We start from the raw sequence: 21,598 nt of genomic DNA, 5'->3' as shown, positions 1-21,598 counted from the left end.
TTCCCCAATTATTTAACCTTTATTAGGTAATAGTCACTGCTATTTACACGCAATATGTACAATGCAGACTTCCATTCAAGTTACAAATCCTGAAGATTTAGCTGTGTTTACCTAACTTGCTTGTACCAACCTAATTTTTTGAAGCCTGTATTGTGTCCAAATGTGGGTAAATTTTCCAAGAACAACAAAATGGTGAACTGCCTACAAACTTCCTATTCCTGCCAAGACATCACAGATTCCCCCACAAAAAAAGTCACCTTGATATGAAAAAAACAAGCAAAAGAATTGAACTTCTTTTTTAACTGTTCTTATGAGAGATGTAAAAAACCGGTAGAATAGAACGCATTGGAAAGAAAAAAAAATCCTAATTTATAAAAATTTTAAAACTATGGTTTTTAAAGTTAATATTAACTCTTTTAAGTGACTGTCAAATTCAGTAACAGAATATGCTACTAGCACAAATCAAAATAATTATAAGTGCATTAATTTACTGAGTTCAAGTCATCATCTGTACCCAAACTATTGTCCTGAATATGTGACAAATAGTTTGAAAACAATGAGGTTCAATGAGGACCGGCTAAACTACTTAAGTAGATAGTACTTTTAAAACTTTACTATAAACCCATGAAAAAACACTGCAAGACTGGCCTCCACAAGAGAAATACTTACAATAAGCAATTAGACCAAAGGACTTAGTGAAGAATCAATCTATTTCAAGTAATATTTTTTATCATTTTTATCAAGACTTTTTTCCAATTTCAACATTTATTTTTATGTACCCTTTTGTTCAGCTCTGAACATCTTCATTTATCTCACATGAAGTTCTGCATTCTTTCTTCTTCATGGCTTCAGTACACTGAACTTAAGACACAGGTATGCAAAGCTTTGGATATACTGACAGACCAGGCTGATAAGTGGAAATTTAAAGACTGTTTATACCTAGGTTTGAGAACGAGGGTGAAAAAATCTAAAACAGTTTAATTGAACCACTACAATTTTGTGTTTATACAAGTATAGAACAGGGCTGACATTTAGCTTTATCTCTGCAAATAAATATAATAATCTTATGATAAAGTCTTATGTTTACCTAAACTTTCATTATCTGTGAACTACTCAATAGCGAGCAAATTAGTCTTCCCGAAGATATTTCAGCTAGGAGGTAGTTCCACTTTGAAAACTTTAATCACAAAAGTAAATATAAAACCCAATAGATTTCTCTTTAATTACCTTTTCTTGGCCTCTTCATATTGCCAGTTCAGCCTTACTTTGTCTACAAGTCTTGTTTTGTCATCAAATCCAAACTTGCAGAGTTGAAGAGCAAGGAGAGAAGGAAAAAAAAGGAAGAAACAAGTTAAAAACACTCTCATCACAATAAAGAAAGGGATAATTAGTCTTCCTTACTGGACTCACTAAAGAAACCTCTATGCTTTAAGTAATAACATAATAAAAAATCTATTGCTAAAAGCGGAGAAGATAAATAAGCCCTTTCAATAACTTATTAACCTGGAAATCAAGGGTTAGCAAATTGAATCACTGATAAATGGTCAAAGCTTTTCAACTTTATCCAAGTCTAAAAGACAAAGAGTGTTTTAACTGAAATATTTTGCTACTTAATACAGCTATTTTATGAATAGCTTTATTAGAAGCAATTCAGATTACATTCCCTGTACTGTGATGTGTTACCCAGCACGTACACCATTAGTGCATTTTAAATACTTGTACAAAAAAACCACCTGATCCTTGAAGCAGTTGTAGAAAGCGCATTTATGTTGCAACTCCTACTGCATAGTGTTTCTACAGCAATTTCTATTTTAGGGCATGCCCTTGCCTCCTCAGAAGTTCGTGTATGGTCTTATAGTTAACACCTAGGTTCCTATACAAGTGCATTGCTGCACCTCCGGAGTTCTCCTCTAGCTGCTGCTTCTTCTGTCTCCATCATCACACATGGGTAAAAACTCCACCTCTTTACTACTCACACGTCACTTACAACAGTTCAGTGAAATGATTCAGACAATTATGTAATTTTGTTTTCCTTACAAAAAGCCTATACCTGATAAAACAATTTCTACAGTGTACTTGTCTTGGACTGCGTACTGCAAATGGGAAAATGCTCCTCCATTCCTTTTGGTAATTAATTTCAGAATTCAATGATCCCATCCACCATCCATCTGAAAAATGACACCCCAAAGGCACCATCTGCCTAATACCCTGAAAGACAGCCTAGCATTAGCTCCATTTTCTCAGATTCTTGAAGAGTCTATGTTCTCAAAAACAAGATTTCCTCTTCTGTAGGTACCCTCTAGGAGACATCCAATCTGACAACTAGCCGGCAGTGAAGGAAGATTGTAACAGAGGAGAAACGGGATGATACAGCCAATAATGAGATGATTTCTAACTAAATGTGAAGTAACATCTAAACTAACATACTAACAAACTACAAACAAGTTGCCTTCTTGCTTTGGTGTCAGTCATCCCCAGAGGCATATGTTTTATTACTGATTAACAACTGGGTTGCCATAGTACTAGTGCAAGCCAAATTTTTACTTACTATTATTTGGAGTACACAATTTCATTCAGATAGAACCATTTCCAAGGAATGCCAGTATGTTCTTCTCAAATATCATATTTAAAGGCATATTTGAGCACAAAGGTATAACAGACTACATCAGAAGTTTTGTTGATTACGAAAAATACTTTGAAAATAACAAATATGTTCCTTGTCTTAGACAGAAGAAAGGAGCAGAGATCTACTACACATCTTCAGTGTATATTAACAATGACTGTGAGCATGATAAAAACAGGATTACAAAAAAAATTTAAAAATACACAGCTATCACTACTACCACAATGCTAACATCTCATGCAAAATCATGTCTCTACTGCAACTTCAACCTGGCTAAAGTATTTTCTTCCTTCCTGCCTCATTACAAGTATCAGTAATTCAGAGCTGGGAATATAAAGAGAAGAGCTCCATGGACACCTAAGCAAGAGCCATTACTCCAGGATGAACCTGTAGTCACTGAAGTGGTAATGCAAGAAGTGCTCTGCTGGGCTGGCTGAGTCCAGGAGCTGATTTTACCAGCCCACAAGCATGTTCCTGCATCCCTCTGCCATGCTCAAGCAGCAGAACCACCAAGCCCATAGCTCACACACGATGGAAACAAGCAAATGCAACTTCCTCACCACCAGTATTGCTTGAGATTTTTCCTTCCACTCCAGCCAACACCTCTTAAATTTAAAAAGTAGCACTGTATCGCTGTAGTTCAAAAGCGGCTAATTTTGTACAGCAAATGTTTCGCATAGGAACACTCGCATACCTCGCCAGTGATGTCAGTCTGAGAACAAGCATCGCAGTGTTGTTGAGGTAAACAGGAGTCACTGAGTGAACTAGAATTGTGCTGGAGATCCTGCAGGGAATCCGTAATACAACAGCTATTCCTGAATCCATCTGTTAACTTCGCCAGGCTCTAAAGGAGAAGACATATTTTTAAAAATCAGAAAAAATTGGTTTTATAATACTTTTTTATAACAGAAAACAAATTTTAAAATTGTATTTAAGGAATACGACTGGCAGCCTGTCTATACAGAGCTATTTACAGAAAGCAAAATTCATTGTAGTGTTACTAGCATGCAAAAGGTTTGCTTTGGAATAAACCTCTCCTTTTAAAAGATGAATGTAACAGTAAACAGACTTAATACTAGTTGTTTTAGAACTATGAATGTTTTATCTTCTGTATGGCTTGCAGCTCTTTAAATCTAGCAGCTGTCAACTTCATGCTAGCTGATATGGAAGACAAATGTGATTCACCTGCCCTTTTGCCATGTTCTGCACAGGTTACATTCCTTAGTCACTACTGTTATCTCATCCAACTTGATGAATACCTTGTATTGATTGCACTTTTATGACAGCGGATATCACCCCTGTGCTCTCTTACCCAGGGTTCACATAGTTAAGAGATACTTTACACTTTGGGTTAAGCAAGGAACATTGCTGAAATGTCTAGACAATGACACAAATTGTCAGAATAAAGCAGAAACATCAGTCTTTGAGGGGAAAGGGGAATATGACAGAATCACACAAAACAACAAAAACAACTTTTCTGACAATAAAAGCTTGGTTGACAGGCTTTTAAAATGCCTTAAAAAGAACAAAATTGTTAGTATCACTTATTTTCTCATTGTGCATTCTCTCTTTTTCAGAAATTACAGATAATGTAGCATTAGTAACAAAATCACTGTGCCAGCTGTTATGTATGACAGAGACCCTAAGCATTACACATCAAACAAAAATTAAAAACATTCTGTCCTCTCACCACAGGATAAAGGACAATCTAAAAATGTGGGGGAAAAAATTATCAGAAATTTGAAGAGCTATAGTAATTTATAAATCATAACATAATCAAACAATTTGGTTCTAAAAATGCACATAAAAAACTGCTTACTCTAGTGTCTGAACTACAGAATCAGGGACAACCCTGAAGCACTGCATTGGGAAAAGGCTGGTCCTCTGGAATTTCAGTGGCTCTGACCACTGGTGATTTACAACAAGCCAAGGTTACAGTTCATATCCAATTATCAGAAGATTTCTCAGTCTTCAAAGTGTAGTTTAAAAAGGATAATACAGCAATGCTGCTTTTTCTTACACCAAATTCAATTAGTAGAGTCCAGAAATGAGCCTGTGTAACAGCAACTGTTTGCTGCTGATAGGAAGAGCAAGGCCACCCTGAAGATGAACGCATCTGGTTTCAGAGCCTAGGAAGCATCCAGGATTATGGAACTGTAGTAGGCCTGAAACTAGCCAGAAAAACCAGCTTTTTCTGATGGCCTCCATTTCCATCATACATGGTCCATCCCTTTGCTCTCATATACCAGCCCCTCCCTCAGGCCAGCCTCCACCAGAGATGAAAAAGAGGGAGAACTCCCAGCCTGGTAGAGAATGAGTGAACAAGTGGGCTCCCTAACCACAAGAGTGGGGGCCTGTGTTCCTCCCTGACAGCTCCTCAAACCACACTCTGTTTCTTTCCTATTAGGGAATGGCAAGGAGACGCACAGGTACATGCCACATATCGGACAGCACATGCTGCTCCCTCTTCAGTCTCTGCCTGCTCTCTACAGGTCTGAAAGGGTCTGGGATTTCAAAAGCAGCATTGGCAGGGACAGAGGACAGTGCAGAGCAATGCCACATGTGCTGGCAGTGGGACAAGGCTACCAGCACTTGCCTCCAGAAGCTTAACTTGTCTTGGGTCCTCCAAAAAAGCCAATTCTTCTGCCACCTCCCAATTGACCTGAGCCATCTTAGTATGAAGGACAAACAACATATTTTCTTCTCAGCCCTGAAACAGCAAATTCAAGTTCAAGTTACATTGCCAAGAGATCCCTAGCTAGTGTCCCTTTATCCTCCAAGACTTGTTGTGAAAGGAACTGCTCCACAACTTTGGGAAAAAAAACAACTTTTACTTTATGAAATCTGCAGACTCCTGTCTAACTCTCTTCTTCAAAACTCACTGGAAATCATCCAGTCCTGTCAAGACTCCTCCTGTACGGAGGATCAAGAAGGATCCCTAATGGGTTTGTAACATGGAAATAATAACTTCAGATCATGGCCTCTTCCCAGTAAAGCATAGCCAGTCACACCAACAAAAACTCAGGATTCAGAAAGCCTGAGGTTTCTCCTAATAAGTTATGCTCCATCAGCCTTCTTTGGCTAACACATACTATGTTACAGGTACGTGCAGTACCACAGATCCTGATGCTAGAACTTAAATCTAAGCTTTTGCCTGTATTTCAGCTACTTTATGAACTCCTGGTATGCTCCCTCTAGCATTCTCCCTGGCAGGTAATGAAGGGCTACTTGGCTGCTGGCCAGGCTTCCTATCCAGGCACAGCTGCTGAATCCTGGTCACTACTTTAAAATGAGAAAGCATTTGACAGGTGGCAATCACCAAGCAGCATCACCTTAACTTACATCTACATGAACAGGTGCCTATGCCCTAGAGAAAGCATAAATAGATTGAGTCCTTCCAGTTGGATGAGTGAAAACACAGGCACCAGTAACCCTAACACGGAAAGTTACAACCCGAGTTAGCACACTTTCAGATAGAAACAATTTACATAAACAGCTAGGAGTAATTTCCTCCCCAGCTACACAGAGGAATCCATCTTTCAGCTGGAGTTTAAGGATTGTTTATTGCAGTCCCACAGAAACTGCCAAAGCAGCCTACTGTTAATGTGAAGTTCTAGGCACACCAGCCCAGACTCACCCAAAAAGAGAGAAATGAGCACTGTCATTTCACCATTATCTGTTCCATCTGATTTGGGAGCGCTCTGCACAATTTCAGTGCACTTCCTATCTAACCTATTGAGAAGAGAAGAGAAGAGAAGAGAAGAGAAGAGAAGAGAAGAGAAGAGAAGAGAAGAGACCTCACAAAAACCAAAGTCCGGTGTTCTCCAAGGACGACAACATTTTAAAAGCATATGCACATGGGAACACAAACAAAACTATGAAAGCAATGGGTGAGGAGAGACACACTGCTTTCAGGAACCTAACCACACACCTTTATTATTCAACCTTACATGAGAAATCTGCCCACTTTTTTGGAGCAGTGGCACTGCATATTTTGCTTTATTTGTAATCACAACATCCAATTTAAATCTGACTACCCTCTCCCACACAACTAAACCAATTATCATAATTCTAAAACAGCTACAATTTTCCAAGCACCTACACAAGACTGAGTCACTTCTATGTTTAGCTCTGTTGCTTACATTGGCCATATTTAAATTAGAAAGTAGTAAGAAACTGTCTACTCCCTTTCTCTGAAATAAACCCCCATACTTTTTTACATTATATTTCTAACTCCTCTATTAACAAATTTCAAAATAAAGAAGATTTCATAAGAAAGTTTGTCTAAACGGCAATAGCTTTAAAATGTAGTGTTTTCAGGGACAAAAATATTCCAATATTGATAGGAAAATAAAAATCAAATTCTAAACTCATTAGGAAGGTATTTAAAATAGACTTGCATTTATTTGACAAAGCTAACTAAATCCATGACAATAATCTCCACATAGTTATAAAAAGGCATAGCATAGATTACTTCGGTGACACTGAAAGTAATTTTTTTTTTGGTCAAAATTAAAAAAGATAGCTGGATATTTTTGCAGAGCTCAATAAGCTGGCAAAAATACACGATTTTTACAACTCTAGACCTTGTAAACTATGGCATTTAATCCTGTATAGCCATTTTAACAAAACCTGCAGAACTGTTTTGTATGCTACACTTGTGTGGAACAACTGTTTACTCTAGATTCTCTTGACTACACATAGTCTAATGTAGAATTATTGGATTCTATCGCAACAGACTGTCATTAATTAAAAAAACAATACTTCCTAGATTCATATTTCCTGTATATCACACAGAGCCATGAAGAAGGATGAAACACTTTCCATTTTTGCTTCTGTCTTATGCAATCTCTACATTCTAGTCCTGCCAGCACTGCCCAATCCTTGATCCTAGAGTTCTAACTCCTGCAACAGTGTATGTAAAGAAATTGCGAGCACACTTAAAGCTGGTTTACCAAAAATGATTTTCAAAGCATCTCAATGTTTACAGCTGTATTTACTGCCACTGAGGACTGTAAATGTAAGGAGAAAAGGTAAAACAGAACCTATTGCGGAAGTAAAAACAAGGCCAGTAGTTGAACTGCTCCAAGATCTCACACGTAAGTCGTTATATTACCATTTGGTTTCCTAAAATGTGTGTTACTGCATCCATGAAGAACTGCCTTTCTAATCACTTCTTGCTAGCCAGGCATGTGGAAGACTGAGAATCACTTTAAAACTTGGCCAGCCCAAAATAACAAATATGTTAAAAGCTGCCAAGGCAGAAACTTTTCATAGTGACTTAAGTGTTCTGTCTACTTGAACAAGGATTTGTGGTCCATCAGATGATCTTTGTGTAATGCATTGGAGACTTAATAATTGCATGACTATGGAAATTCATTATATGTAAATTATAAGATCTCCATATCATTTAACAACTAAAAAGAAAAATTTAAAAAAACTGAAAAACACTACTGCAGAGAAAACTGAAAGAAAATATTTGTGTGGCAATGTTAATTTAGTATGGTACCACAACTTTAGGTAACAAACATGCCTTTTTCCAAACAAATGTTTGAAGACTGGGTGAAGAGAATTGTCCTTACCACCTCTCTGCATATGCAGCATATTTTAGCAAGTCTATAGTGAAGTCACTGTGGTGGTAGAGGCTCACTGCTCTTTGATCAAGCTCCTATCATGTTAATAACACAGACAGGCAACTGAGAGCTCGAGGCAGGACACAGAAGCCATTCAAAAGTTAGACCACTACTCAGGCATGTATCTCCCCTCAATCCTCATGCTCTAATTCCTCAATAATTTCAAGCTTGCATATACATTGTATTTAATCATCCTCTTTGAGGGTTTTGTGAGAATGTATGAAACTAACATGAGCCTTGATATGGGTACTTGAGAGTTTGGGGCAAAAAGTAACATCGTGACAGATCCAAAGGGAAAAACATGGTTGACAAAATTATTAACATTTTAGCACATGAACTCTCAATCCTACTTCATTATAGATAATACAAAGAGACATAAAATAAAAACAAATACCGCACATCACAAAGGCTTTTATTCATCCAGTGTAATTACTCCATAGCAGCTATCAACACATTTTTTACCTGCATAAGGTCCTGCCTTTCTTTTTCACCTGTGCATATAGCCTTCTTTATGGTTCGAAGTTCACTCATTATAGCTTGTGCTTCATCCAGTCTGTAATTTGTATGAGCATTTGACATCTTACGATCAATCCTGTTGAAAATATTAGGAAAAATTCAGGAATTTTCACATAATTAGAAAGCACAGACTTTTTAAGACCTCTTGTTTATTCATGTACGACTTCATTTCCAGGAATAAAATTACACTCTACTCAGAATTAACACAGCACTCAGTGCCAAGCCCACTCTAATGACAAAGCAAAGCAATTATCGACTGAGGTTCTGCAGAACTAACAAATTTCCTGGGTTTAATGTTCTAATGCAGAGCTTACTTATGAGTGATGTCTGTGGGGTATTTCATGCACCAAAAGTAAAAGGAACCTAAAACTAACCTAGATGGTCGTAACTCAAAAGGTAACGATGAGCAGTCTAGCTGTCACATTTTTTCATGCAGCATCACACAGTGCAGTATCTCTTCCAGGCCTTCTACTTGATCCTGCTTTAGAAGTTTCTAACAAAGGCATTTGATTTTTTCAGGAAGAAATTTTTAATGCTAAAATTTTATTGCAAATGCTTTCCTGCCATTTAGGCCTCTTTGAATGTCTTTTCCATAAGTTATCTGTAAGACGTTACCATTCTGCACTGAAAAACATGATAGGGGAACATCCCAGAAGATTTTAAATCTTTAAGCAAGAAGCAAGGGCACGAGTCATGACATAAGACTGAAGTAATACTAATGTTTCCATCTTGACATATTAAAATCTCTCAAGTGGAACATCCACTGGCTGAGTTTTCAACCTTTTTTCCAACAATTCATAATAGTAAAGGACAACGTATCAGGATGCAGAAGACTAGTCCAGTGTATCATCTTGATAATTTGTTTTGATAAAGAGTAAGATGAAAGACTATAGTGAACTTACCAAAATAACTGTTTGGTCTTGGATTTACAACAAATGGCTAAGGGGTTTTAACACGTTATTTACAGTAATTGAAAACCATGCAAAGTTCCTGTTAAAATATGGAAAACTCAGTTTTCCTGTTAATCTAGCACAGAAAGTATGCATATAGAGAAAAGGTGGTAAGTGGAATGGTCATTAAGCCAATGCTAAGAACAAATACCTTCAGGAAAAGGCGTATCAGGTTAACAGAATTAAAGATAAAAAACCACATTGTTCATCACAAAGGACCTCAATCTAGAAAAAGATGTAGTAGGAGAGGGTATGCTGTATATATAGGAGAAGAATACCCAAACTCTATTTAAAATATTGAGACTAACTAAGAAGTTTCAATATAGATATTATATTAAACTAAGAGTGCCAACAACAGTCTCTCAGCATGTTCTGCCAGTTGCACAAGCAGTGCAATTCCACTTACATCTGACTACTTGCTTTAAAGTTAAAACATTAAAATGAAAAAATGGGTGAATGAAAACGCTGTAGTTTTATTGTATAGCTCACAATATTTAGGTAAAAAAACAGGTTGATTCCTACAGTTTTGATTTGTTTGGGTTTTTTCTGATAGTTCCTAGTTTTGGAGACAACACAAAATAAGTCTGAATCTCAGGATTTTTACTTCAACACAAATTTCCCCAAATTACATAACAAAACATATAATCTTTTATGAATACTAATTCAAGAACAAGAAAGGACTTAAATGTCATGTGTATTTAATCTGGGGGTTTGTTTGTTTTTGTTTTCAAGACGTTTCCTCTAGTCTTCACTATTTTTAGTTAAAATCCTGAACAGATAAAACCATGGTAAAACAACTAATCCAATTCGTTAAAAGTCCCGTTAAAAAGATAACACATTTATATCTGAAGTTAACTGCGATATTAAGAACTATGTTCAAATATTAGACACAAAAATGCCTTCTACACAACTGCTCATTATACTGTTTGCCAGGACTAAGGTGGCATTTCAGGAAAAGGAAATTATTTAATTTCAACCAGATTTCTGTCCAGCTATCCACATATTCATGTTCCTGGATGCCACTTTGGAGCCCAGCTTATGAACTGATATTTGTTTAAGGAAAGAATCAGAGAAGTTTCTACTGCCAAAAATATTTAGGCTTAAATCAGTATTGCTGTCAACCCAAACTGACTAACATAGCTTACCAAATTACTTGTTACTTATTGTCTGTTAATTTTTCCTTTTTTTCATAAAGATCTGTTTCTGAAAGCCATAGAGTTAACAGGAATCTTCCATTTTATTAATGGAAAATAACATGATACAAATATAGATCGGACCTCTGTATGAATAGCAAGAATATTCAGCTAATATACAAGACTGTGAAGATAAGATGATGTTTCTAGGATACACGGACTATTAATATGCTTGTCATCGTTTCAGTCCTATAGGGCAGATTCTGCGTTCCTCCATTTTCCTCCACATGCTCTCAAATGCACAAGACTCTCCCATTCTCACCAAAGCACAGGCCTGTACTTGAGCAAAAATCTAATTTTAAAGCTTTTGTCAGGTCTCCTAACCTCTAAATTAGTCTGTAGCTACAAATTGTTTAGCCAGTCCTAATTCTCTGTCACTCCCAACTTCTCACAGCATTCACTCTGCTCTCATGGCCAACTGGCCAAGTTTTCATTTCCTTTGCTGCTAAACGCCTTCTTCCTCCAAAATTCCTGCCGGGGAGCACTAGGGTCATTGAAAACACAGGGGAGAAGGAACTGCTCCTCCTTCTCGGTCCCTGCTGTCAGGCCAGAGGAAGGAATTTGTTCCAGAAAAGGCTCATATTTAACCCTGTAAGTCCGGACCGTGACAGGATCAGACACACCTTGGGGCAAAGGTGCTGGTGGAGGCTGAGGTGCACCATCCTGCAAGGTGGGGATCTTTGCAGGCTTTAAACAGTGAGCTCTACAAAGTCTCACTGGGCAAACACAGACCCATGTCCAAAGCTTTATCACACACAACATTGCCAAATTTAGATGAAACTGTAGAAAGTACCGTCCCGATAAAAAGCTGCAGCTCTAAGGAGATTGGAATTCTGACAGTATTGAAGTTGTAGAGGTATCAAAACCCCCCTCCAATTGTGTCTCCCCTCATAAAACCCTACTTCTATAGTCATTTTGTAGTTTTGTTTTCTTTTCATTCTCCTCAAAGATGGCTAAGCCATTTTGCTAAAATTAAAAAGAACAGAAAACAAAACACAGTCCAAGGCAGACACTGTACATGGAAAATGTCAATGTAAGAGACTTGCATTTAACAAAGGCATTTGAATCAGACAGTAACATAAAATGATGGAAATACTGAGCAACCCAACTGCCCTCTCCATAAAAGCTGTCTCTTCTCTGAAAGCTATACCCAGGAAAGGCTGCACAGAGAGTCACCTGGCAGCAATTTCCAGTTTCTGCACATTATGCTATTCTGGTAAGACTTTCAAAGCAAACATTCAGCCAAATGTAAAGCCCAAAGTTTGATGGCTCTTAATGTTGTTCTTGGCTTACACTTGAAATAAAGTGATGTACCTGCCTTTAAAAAACCTGAACAGGATGCATGCCATTTGCAGTTTGGCAGTTACTTGAAGCTTTGACTTAGCACAAGAAGGAAGAAGAATGATGCAAACCAAAAATTTAGAAAACGTAACAGAAGTGGGAAATGTCTGAAGTGCAATAAACTTTTAAGGGGAAGGGGGGAAAGGGGGGAAACCCCAGCATTTTTGTGTTAAAGAAGGAGCAATGGATGTCTTTATAGACAATATACTTACTTTGAGGATATGGGAAAACTAAACTCCTTCAGCCTTGGTACTCGACTTGAGTGACCCTTCTCTCCCAACAAATACAGGAGGTAGGGGAGAGACTGCACAGGGACAGGCTAGAGCACAGTTAGGCTTTCAGGCTAATTTGTCTACTGACTACACACGGAGGTGAGAGAAGCTCCTCTCTTCAGTTGTTAGTCTAAGTACTCTCTAAATTGGCTCACTTCCTCCTAGAAGCAAAACACTCCAAAAAAACCCCGCATGTATCTCACCAGAAGGGCAAAAAAACCCCAACACTTAAAACACAAAACAAAACCAAAACCACAAGTCTCTTTCACAAGTGAAGAAGTCACGGCAGAGACCAGAGCTCAGCTCCAGGTAACACAGGCAAAAGGTTCACCCCTGTTGCTATGACCCAGCCCTCTGCAGGGCTGGGGCAGCGAGATGCCAATCAATCCCAAGATACCTCCCCGTGTTCGGGAAATTTCTCGGATACTCGGTTGTTCTTGGGTTCTTTGTTAGAACTCCCACCTCTCAGTTTTTCCTCATTGGTTCTTGTTGAATTGTATCCTCCCCCTGCCTTGTAACTCATTGGTTGCTTTCCCCTTTCCCCACGGTTTTCAAACCCCCTATAAAATTGAGGGGAAAGCCTCTCAGCAGGATCCCAGATTAAGATCATTGCCATGTTCTGGTTGCAGAACTTCTGACAATAAACCTGTTAGAAGCCAGACCAGAACGTCCTGTCTCTACCTCCGAACTAACGTGGGCCTGTATCATCGGCTCCTGCCGTGTCTCCTCTGTAAAGAAGCCAGCGAGCTCAGCCAGCAGCGCCTTTCCCGATGCCGAGGTCGCTTCAGCGACGCACAGAGGTGACACAGCCGGGCTCGCTCTGACCGAGGGCACGCAGAGCTCGAGCCTCGAGCACTGAACCGCGTTACTGCCCAGTTCCAGAAGGCAACAGCAAGTGCCACCCAGTGCGGGACACAGGGTGACTGCAGCAACAGCAGCACTGAGCAGCACTGAAGCACCGAGCTGTCGTGCTTGAACTCTTAAACTACATGAATGGAGTTACCACTGACTAATCAGATATGCTTTAAAATAATTCCTCTCTTGAATGTCTCTCCTATAACCCCATCCTGGAGCATGGGCAACTTCACTTGGGCTATAATCCAAGACTAACATTTGTATTCTTAATCATTTGCAGACTTTACTTTTCAAAAAGTTGCACTACTTTGCTGGACTATCTTAAATGAATTATACTAATTAAAACAATCTTGAGTTTCAAATGGCCTTCAAATATTTACATCATCCTAGTCAAGTGGTTAGTCCTTTTATAAAATAATTGAACCTATACCCTTAAAATAACCCAATAACCAGAAGAAGGAAAACAAATAAAGAAAGTAGAAAAGGCATAGCAATTCTTACTCAGAGAAAATATGACTAAGAATCAAAAGACAAAGTTGCTTTTGTTCTGTTACTGTTTACATACCTAGGCCACCATACTGAGAAGCTGACTATATTTAAAATATTACTTAGTATATTGAAACTGCAAGTATTTTTGAGTGCTTAATTTTACTAATTTTCAGTTAATATCATACATTACCAATTCACCCAACTACCTCTAAATGCTTCAATAAAAATACATTTATGCCTGAAAACAATTACATTGTATCTGCCAATGAAGAATGTTGGTATTTTGGTTGAACAAGTTTTCTTCCATGAAACTTTTTAAATGCATTATAAAACAAAAGAGCCTTGTTTATTAAAAAAAAAAAAATAGAAAATTTTGTTATTAGAAAAACCAACCAAACATACCAAAAATATTAAGTGCATGGATTACCCCTTTTTTAAAAGTTAAATCTGAGAATCTTCCTTTATCTTGTTTTGTTATTGTACTACCAATCAAAATTGGAAAATAAGTACCCTAACTGCTCCAGGATCCCTGGAATTTCACCAGAATTCCTGAAGTGAAAGCTCATGCTTTGTAGCACCAACGCAATAAATCCAAAGCTGCAAAATATTCCTGCACCTGCTGTACTTAAGTTGCAAAATGCATTAGACATGCAACAGTTCCAATATTTGCAGGAAGCTCCTGCATTAGACAGTTTGTTCACATGCATGCTGGAAAAAAGGTCAAGGTTTCTAAATGCACAGCCACATATCCAAGGCAGATCCAAGTGCTGTTCAAGCTCTTGGTCTAGCTGCTGGCCTTGCTGAAGAAATCTGGAAGCCACAACAACCTGTGTTTACCTGCCATCTTTTTCATGGCCTGGCAACCTCTCTCCCTATCCCACTGGGCATCCCATGTATGAGCTATATGTGTAGGTGACTAAGCAGCACACAGATGGAAGTCACGCAGTTCCCATCAGATGGCCTGCAGGAAGAGTGCCAGGGAGAGGGTCACCACAACATTTCACAACCTTTGACACCACTGAGCACACAGGAAACAGAGCAGGGCTGCCTAGTAGTCCTGGGAGCAGTGGCAAATTGCCCTGAGATTCCTTTCCTTACTGGAAGGAGACAAAGAGTCACATTTATATGCAGTCATTTTGCACACATGCAACAAAATCCAAGGTCTCACAGACCACTAGATTTACAGTACAAGCACAAATCAGCCATACAGTGCAGAATGAGATGGCCTAGTCATCAGGTAACAGGGAGAAGCAGTGTTGAGGTGTAGAGATTCCCCCTAAGGAAAGTTCTATGCCCAGCTGGAAAGCTTTGGTACTGCCACAGGGAAACTACTCTACAGCATGGTGCTTTGGGCTGTGCTCCAGGCAGTAGGTATCTCGAAAAAATATCTGGGAAATATTTTTTAAAAATCTAATTCCACTTCAAGCAATATCTTAAGGAAGAGTCAAAGAACAGGGCCTATAAAACTGATCTTGCATGTGAACCTATGAAATCACAACTCCAACCAATTCTGTCCAGCCCTTCTTCCATCATTTCGCATTGTTCTCACCCTGCATCACTATCACAGCAGAAAGTCTGAAGCAGAGCATTTAGCATTTAATTTTTAACATCACTTTTCTATGAAATTCATTCCAAGGCAAATTAAAAAAACAAAAACACCAAACCCCAAAAAAAGATCCTCCCACAAACTTTTAACTTACTCTTGCAGAGTTTCCACTCCTTTTTCTTTATATTGCAACTCCTGCTTCATCTGTGCCAATTCTCGTTTCAGCCTAGAAAGCTGAATAATATAAAATAATTAAAAGTAATAATAAGTAACAGTAGCTTCCACATTAAAAATAATTGGTTTTTAAATACAAAATCTTAAGCTACTTTAAAGAGCTGGAAGTGATCATTTAAGATCTCTTTTTTTTTGCTTTAAAATTTTGCATTAAAATAACAGAAGACTTTCTCAAATATCATAAGACCAAATCAAAGCACTCAATACTTTCAAAGTATCAACTTCCTCATCTATTCTATCAGGTTTCTTTCTCCAATAGCTTATGCTAACAGCTAGCAAGTTTAATTTTAATAATTTTAATAAATTTTCTTCTCCCTTCATAGCAAAGACACCTCTCAATTGTCTTCAATTCTTTAGTCAACTTTAAAAAAGACAGAACATTCAATGCTGTTAATTTTTCAATCCAGGAAAACAAAATTACTGGCAGCAGAACTGGCCTCTCTCCCAGAAATGGTAGCCTGGCTTTCTACAGTTACTTTCATATTAACCTGCCCTCTCAATCCCCTTGTCAATTACCTGGACCAAACTAGCGAGAGTAAATCGAAAGTGACACAGCAAAGATATCTCCAAAACCCTATTTTTGTGGTTTTATGGAAACAGTTACCTGAATAGCTTGTGCAGACCATGGAAGAGCCAAGAATGATCTGAAAAGAGAGCTTCTTCCCCTCCAAAGCTGACAGATAACTGAAGGCAACAGAGGAGGAGAATGCAAGGGACTGCAGATAAACGGGGGGTAATAGGGGTGTTTCAGTGTGTGGTAGTGAGGCTAAGACTGAACTGAGAGCCCAAAGAGGGGCAGGGATGGAAGAAAAAAGCTCTCTCTTCTTAAGCTACCAAACTGAGAATATTTTCTAGAATTTACACAGAGTGCTCTTGATTTTCAAATGTACATCAATAAGTGACAAAATCATTACAAAACAAATTTTTAAAAAAGAGAATAAAAAAATTATTTTTTCTTCAGTTCTATTCCAAGAGCAAGGAGCTTTGCAGCAGTACCAAGATGCAAACCAGGACTGTCAAGAGTCCCACCATCCTGCACGGCTCTCTCCATTTCCTCAAAATTCATGGCACCAGCTCCTAAACACTCCTATACCCTCACCAGCTCCTTTAATGTGGTGGAACTTTAACACTCACCAAAAGTAAAATGAAAAAATGCATCACTAATATCATGTACACAGAAACTTTATAGTGCCTATTTCACTCTATTTCCTGAAACAATTCAATGCCTATGCACACAGTCACTTGAACATATTATCCTACGCATGTAGTAGGTCATTTTGTTTTAAGATGGAGGAAGAGAGGAAAATAGTCATAAGTGAAATACTCGTTTATTTTCTTTAAATATTATTTAAATAAATAAGGCTTATTTTCTTATTCAGAATATGCTGACATTTAGAGTATGTAAATCAGGCAAACACTAGTCAGCATGTAATAAATATATACAGATAGAATAAATGCCTTTGAAGGGTGGTAAACAGGATTTATTTTCAGAGGCACTCATGTGAAAAGTGGTCACTACAACAAAAACTGAACACTATCCTGCAAGGATAAGTATTTTTTATTTATTTTGTGAGCTGAGTGCCTAGAATGCTAAATCCCATTTTATCCATTAAGAAAAAGAAATGTACAGTTTTTTAACCAGCTCTAGAGTGTCATATTATAAACTGCTTTTTATAATTGCTTATAATCAATTTGCTTGAAAACAACATGCAGACTTCTTCTCTGTGCTAAAGCATTGTGTGAGAAATTCAAGAAGTCAACTATTCTTGCTTCAACAAAAATAGTATCAAAACCATTAGTCTAGTTTTTTTAAAAATATATAAATATGGAACATTTTTGTTACAGAACTGCCTATCATTGTCAGAATACTTGAACTTCCCTCTCCTCATAAAGGAACTCTGGCCAATCAGCTGAAAAATTCTATTTGGTGAATAGGTCTACTGAATTGTGAAGAGATTTCCAAATAAGTGGCTAAATTTACAGTTCAGCGGAACCTCACTGAAAGTGGGTAAATAGTATGAAGACAGTGGAAAGAATCTGAAAATTTCAGATTCTTTCAGTTTCAGAACTGAAAGAATCTGGCTGCAGAGCAATTACTACATGTGGCAGTTCGTAGAGAGAAAGCAATTTCTGAAAGCCTGGCTGAGCTTGCCTCCAACATTTGTGACAAAAATGTTTGCACTTGTAACATGGAAAAAGCATCACTTCACAAGTCACCGAAATGCAGTTAATATAGAGCCGTTCTAATACAGCAACAGGTTAGAATAAAAAACCACTTTTTAATACTGTATTTCTATAAACGAATGCAACATTCAGTGTAAATGCTAAAGTAAAACAGACCCTCCCTCCCTTCCCCATGCTAATTCATATTTTTACAAAATGAAAAAAGATTACTCACTCTGTCACGACGGCTGGCTATTTCTGCTTTAATCTGATATGGGTCATACTTGGTATTAGCTGAAAATCCAGAGAATGCTAAACAAATGGAAAACAGTATTTTACTTTTTTCCCCCCCTTCTTTAACACAATTGTTAAGATGTGGCACTATTTAATAAACCGCTGTATTAGTTCTTTCCTACAAGTCACCAGAGTCTAAAATAATCCTCTGTGCTGAAGTACAACTGAAGATTTCCATTCAGCCCACCTGAAACTTTTTTTTTGTGTCCTGAACACCACCAAAAATTGCATATTAGCAGCACCGCATATTTCCTAAAAGCAACTAGCTTCTGTGATAGGATGGCAGCATCTACTGATGCAAGCAATTAATGTAATATTAACTAGTTGCTAGTTGTTTCCTAGGTACGCTGAATTAACAGTATGATAGAAACTAAAGGTAAAAAAAAATTATTGTCAGAACAAAACTATATCAGCTAGGGAGAGAAGTTGCCTCTTAAAGCAACAGTGTAGGGAACTGACTTACAAATCAGCCCTGGCAAGTGAGCTCTTAACACAGGGTATCTACAGGCAGGCAATGATTTCAAGCTGTGCCATTACAAGCTAAAGCCTACACAGATGAAGTAAAGGTCCTAGAGGATAGACTGGGCAAGAGCAACCATGATTTACAGAGTGAGCCACTCTGAAAAATGCCTGGTATGTGAATGGATGGGGTTGTGCTGTCAGACCTTCCATCCTTTTGCAAAGCTGAAGGCTGCTGCACTGAAACCCATATCCGTGTCTGGGGCTGCACTGAGTCTTTCAACTCTTGAAAGAATACTGCAATGCCAAGGTGATATCAAGCGTGCAGAAACTTGCCAAAATGAGTAGTCATGCCCAGACTAATTCTCTAAATCCAGGATTTTCTATGGATTTTTTTTTTTTGTAAAAACAGTGCTGACCACAACTGAGTCACAAAACTGCTGCATGGGCACCTCCCTGCCAACCCACAACCACTGAGCTCACACCACCTCCCACTCATAAGCACACGACACTGAGTCAATGGCAGCACCCACAAGCAAAGTGGAGGAAAACACTCAATGAAGTTTTACTTCTTTTAATGCAACAACTTCAAACAAGTGGTGGTGGAGGCAAAGATATTCGCAATAAAAGCATCCAACTTTGGTCATGTAATTGCACTTGAATTAGAAGTCTAATATTTCTGTACAATAAAAGAAGAAGCAAGCATCCCACAGTGGAGTGGAGGTGTCAAATTAAGAAAAACAAGTGGAGAAGAAGCTTTGGGTAATCTTGAGTTGACAACATGATTAATTCCCAAAGGGATGTTTAAAAAAAAAAACTGACTGATCAGCCCATCCCATTTTCTCAAAACAGATGCATATGACTTTAAAACAATATAAAATATATTAACACATCTGTAGAAAATGAAAATATTTTCCACCTCAAAATAAGTAAATGGTTTTATTTAATTGCTCTTACAGATTGTCATTATTAACTCCAGATATACCTACAAGACCCCAAACCATCAGAAGATTGAGAAACATAAGTAAATTGACTTAGCATTTGCTTTCATTACAGATAACCTACAATTTTGTCATTTTCAGTCATATTTTGTTGCTGTTTCAAACAACATGTTTTTCTAAGAGCTTCAAAAATATGTAAAAGATTATATTTTTCTAGTATATTTTCATCTTCAAGAAACTTTCTTTCTGTATCACATGAAATAATTCAACAAAATATCCCACAGAACTATTACAAATTTTAAAAGAACAAAAAGCCCAAGCTCCTGGAACAGTATTGTAATAAATGTCTATTTAGATTTTACAATCTCAAAAAATACTGATGACACTATCTTTTACTCTATTCCAAGTCTTTATTAGAAGTTAAACACACTTTAAACAACAGTTTCTTTTAAAAAAATGCTTTCCTAATAGGAAAATATCTTGCTACTTCTTCAGAAACTTGAATGTAAGAGGGGGAAATAAGACTAGTCACAACTGTTCGGTTATGTCACAAACTGAATCACAGAATACATATATATACACTAAACAAAAACATGAGAATCCCAGTTCAACAGTTACAGAATACTTGGTCCAAACCATCTGGGACACCTCAGCTCTAGAAAACAACTTTTATTCAGGATTTTGGGATATGTATGAATTACCCTGGATTAATAAATACCACTGAATCAGTAGCTAAACACTTCTATCCAGACACCTGCTCTAAGCCCCCTTCCACAGTCAGGTTTCTCAAACATTTGCAGAAAAGGCTAAAGCAGAGCTTCTCATTCTTATTAAAACCTTGGCATTTAACAGCAAACCTGCAGTTAAAACAATGACTCTACAGCCATTGAAAAGCCACCAGCACGTAAAACTCCACTACATTTCCACATGGCTGTTGAGTATATCCATTTGATACACTTCTCTAACTAGACTGGATGATTCTTTGACAAAGACACCTTTTCTTACTGCACCAACCAACAGCCATGACAGTGGAGCAACATCTTCAGAATTCAGGAAAAGTGTATTATCTACTCCAAGCTACCAGAGACATCTGAAGAATGAAAAGAGCAGGAAATCAAAGCTCTGTATCACCAACATCAGGATCACTGGCTGGCACTCAAGGAGGAGATGAACTAATGAAATACAGTTTCCTAGCTCATGGTCAGAGGTACTCTTGAACACAACAGCTTGTCCTTAACTCATTATGAATTAACTAAACAGACTATGGATCCACAGAAGGTTTCCCCGAAGGTGATGGCTCCCTACCATGTTAAGTGGAAAACAATCTCTTAGTTTAGGAGAGTAGGTAGGTTGCTGATCCAGCAACATTCAGCCCTGTCTTTGTTGCCTTGGAAGAAGCATCACTACAGCTGGCTCCAAGATGGGTAGAAATGCTAGCTGGGATATAGGCCTGCTTAATGTTACATCCCTTTTTAATGTTAACATTTATCCCTATTAAATGTTAAATCTCAGTTGTAATAAACCTAACAGGTATTGAACTGCAAAGTCAACAGATAGCACCTCACTGCTGTAGTCAGGACCTTCACTCATCAGGTGATGGAAATACTTCACACTATTTCTTACACCACATCTTGTGAGAGCAGGTGGGTAAAATCAAGAAAAGATAGTAAACTCACAGCTGGCATAGGAACGGCTGTCATCCTCACACATTTTGTGCAATTGTTGATATTCTTCTTGGGCTAGTTCAAAACGCTGCTGCTTTATTTGGTAAATCTCCTTCTTGGCATTGAGTGCCTCCTGGGCAACTATTAAATATTCCTTTAGCATGCGTTCTTGCTCCCTTCTCCATTGTTCCCTTGGGTCCTCAATTTGTGTGAGCTCTAAGGAGAAAAAAGTAAAAGCATTAAGATAAAATTATATGACATTTTGTGCTACTGAGTCCAAATTATTTTTGTTAATATTCATTCTCAACCAGCACACCTGACACTACAGCTAGGATGAGAAGAAGGAAGGATGCAGAGTGAAAGAACAGGAAAAGCCTTTTCAAATACAAAAGGCATTTAAATGTTATTCTTTTCTTTACAAAGAA

General features: G+C 37.9%; 1 protein-coding gene across 3 annotated transcripts in view; it reads right to left on the bottom strand.

Annotated features, from left to right (window-relative positions):
* Positions 1–21,598, bottom strand: part of WWC3 (WWC family member 3) — a 100,498-nt gene that overhangs the window by 36,314 nt on the left and 42,586 nt on the right. For all 3 annotated transcript variants that reach the window (XM_039550311.1, XM_010394376.4, XM_010394377.4), the window contains 6 exons: positions 21,186–21,389; positions 18,051–18,127; positions 15,573–15,652; positions 8,719–8,848; positions 3,318–3,467; positions 1,228–1,301 (listed from right to left, as the gene is read on the bottom strand). In XM_039550311.1, the coding sequence (XP_039406245.1) occupies positions 1,228–1,301; positions 3,318–3,467; positions 8,719–8,848; positions 15,573–15,652; positions 18,051–18,127; positions 21,186–21,389 (715 nt within the window). The remainder of the gene's footprint in view (positions 1–1,227; positions 1,302–3,317; positions 3,468–8,718; positions 8,849–15,572; positions 15,653–18,050; positions 18,128–21,185; positions 21,390–21,598) is intronic.

This window comes from Corvus cornix, chromosome 1 (assembly GCF_000738735.6).
Source record: "Corvus cornix cornix isolate S_Up_H32 chromosome 1, ASM73873v5, whole genome shotgun sequence".
Classification (NCBI taxonomy): Eukaryota; Metazoa; Chordata; class Aves; order Passeriformes; family Corvidae; genus Corvus; species Corvus cornix.
The sequence above is the reverse complement of the archived record's forward strand: the minus strand, read 5'-3'. Positions and strand labels throughout refer to the sequence as shown.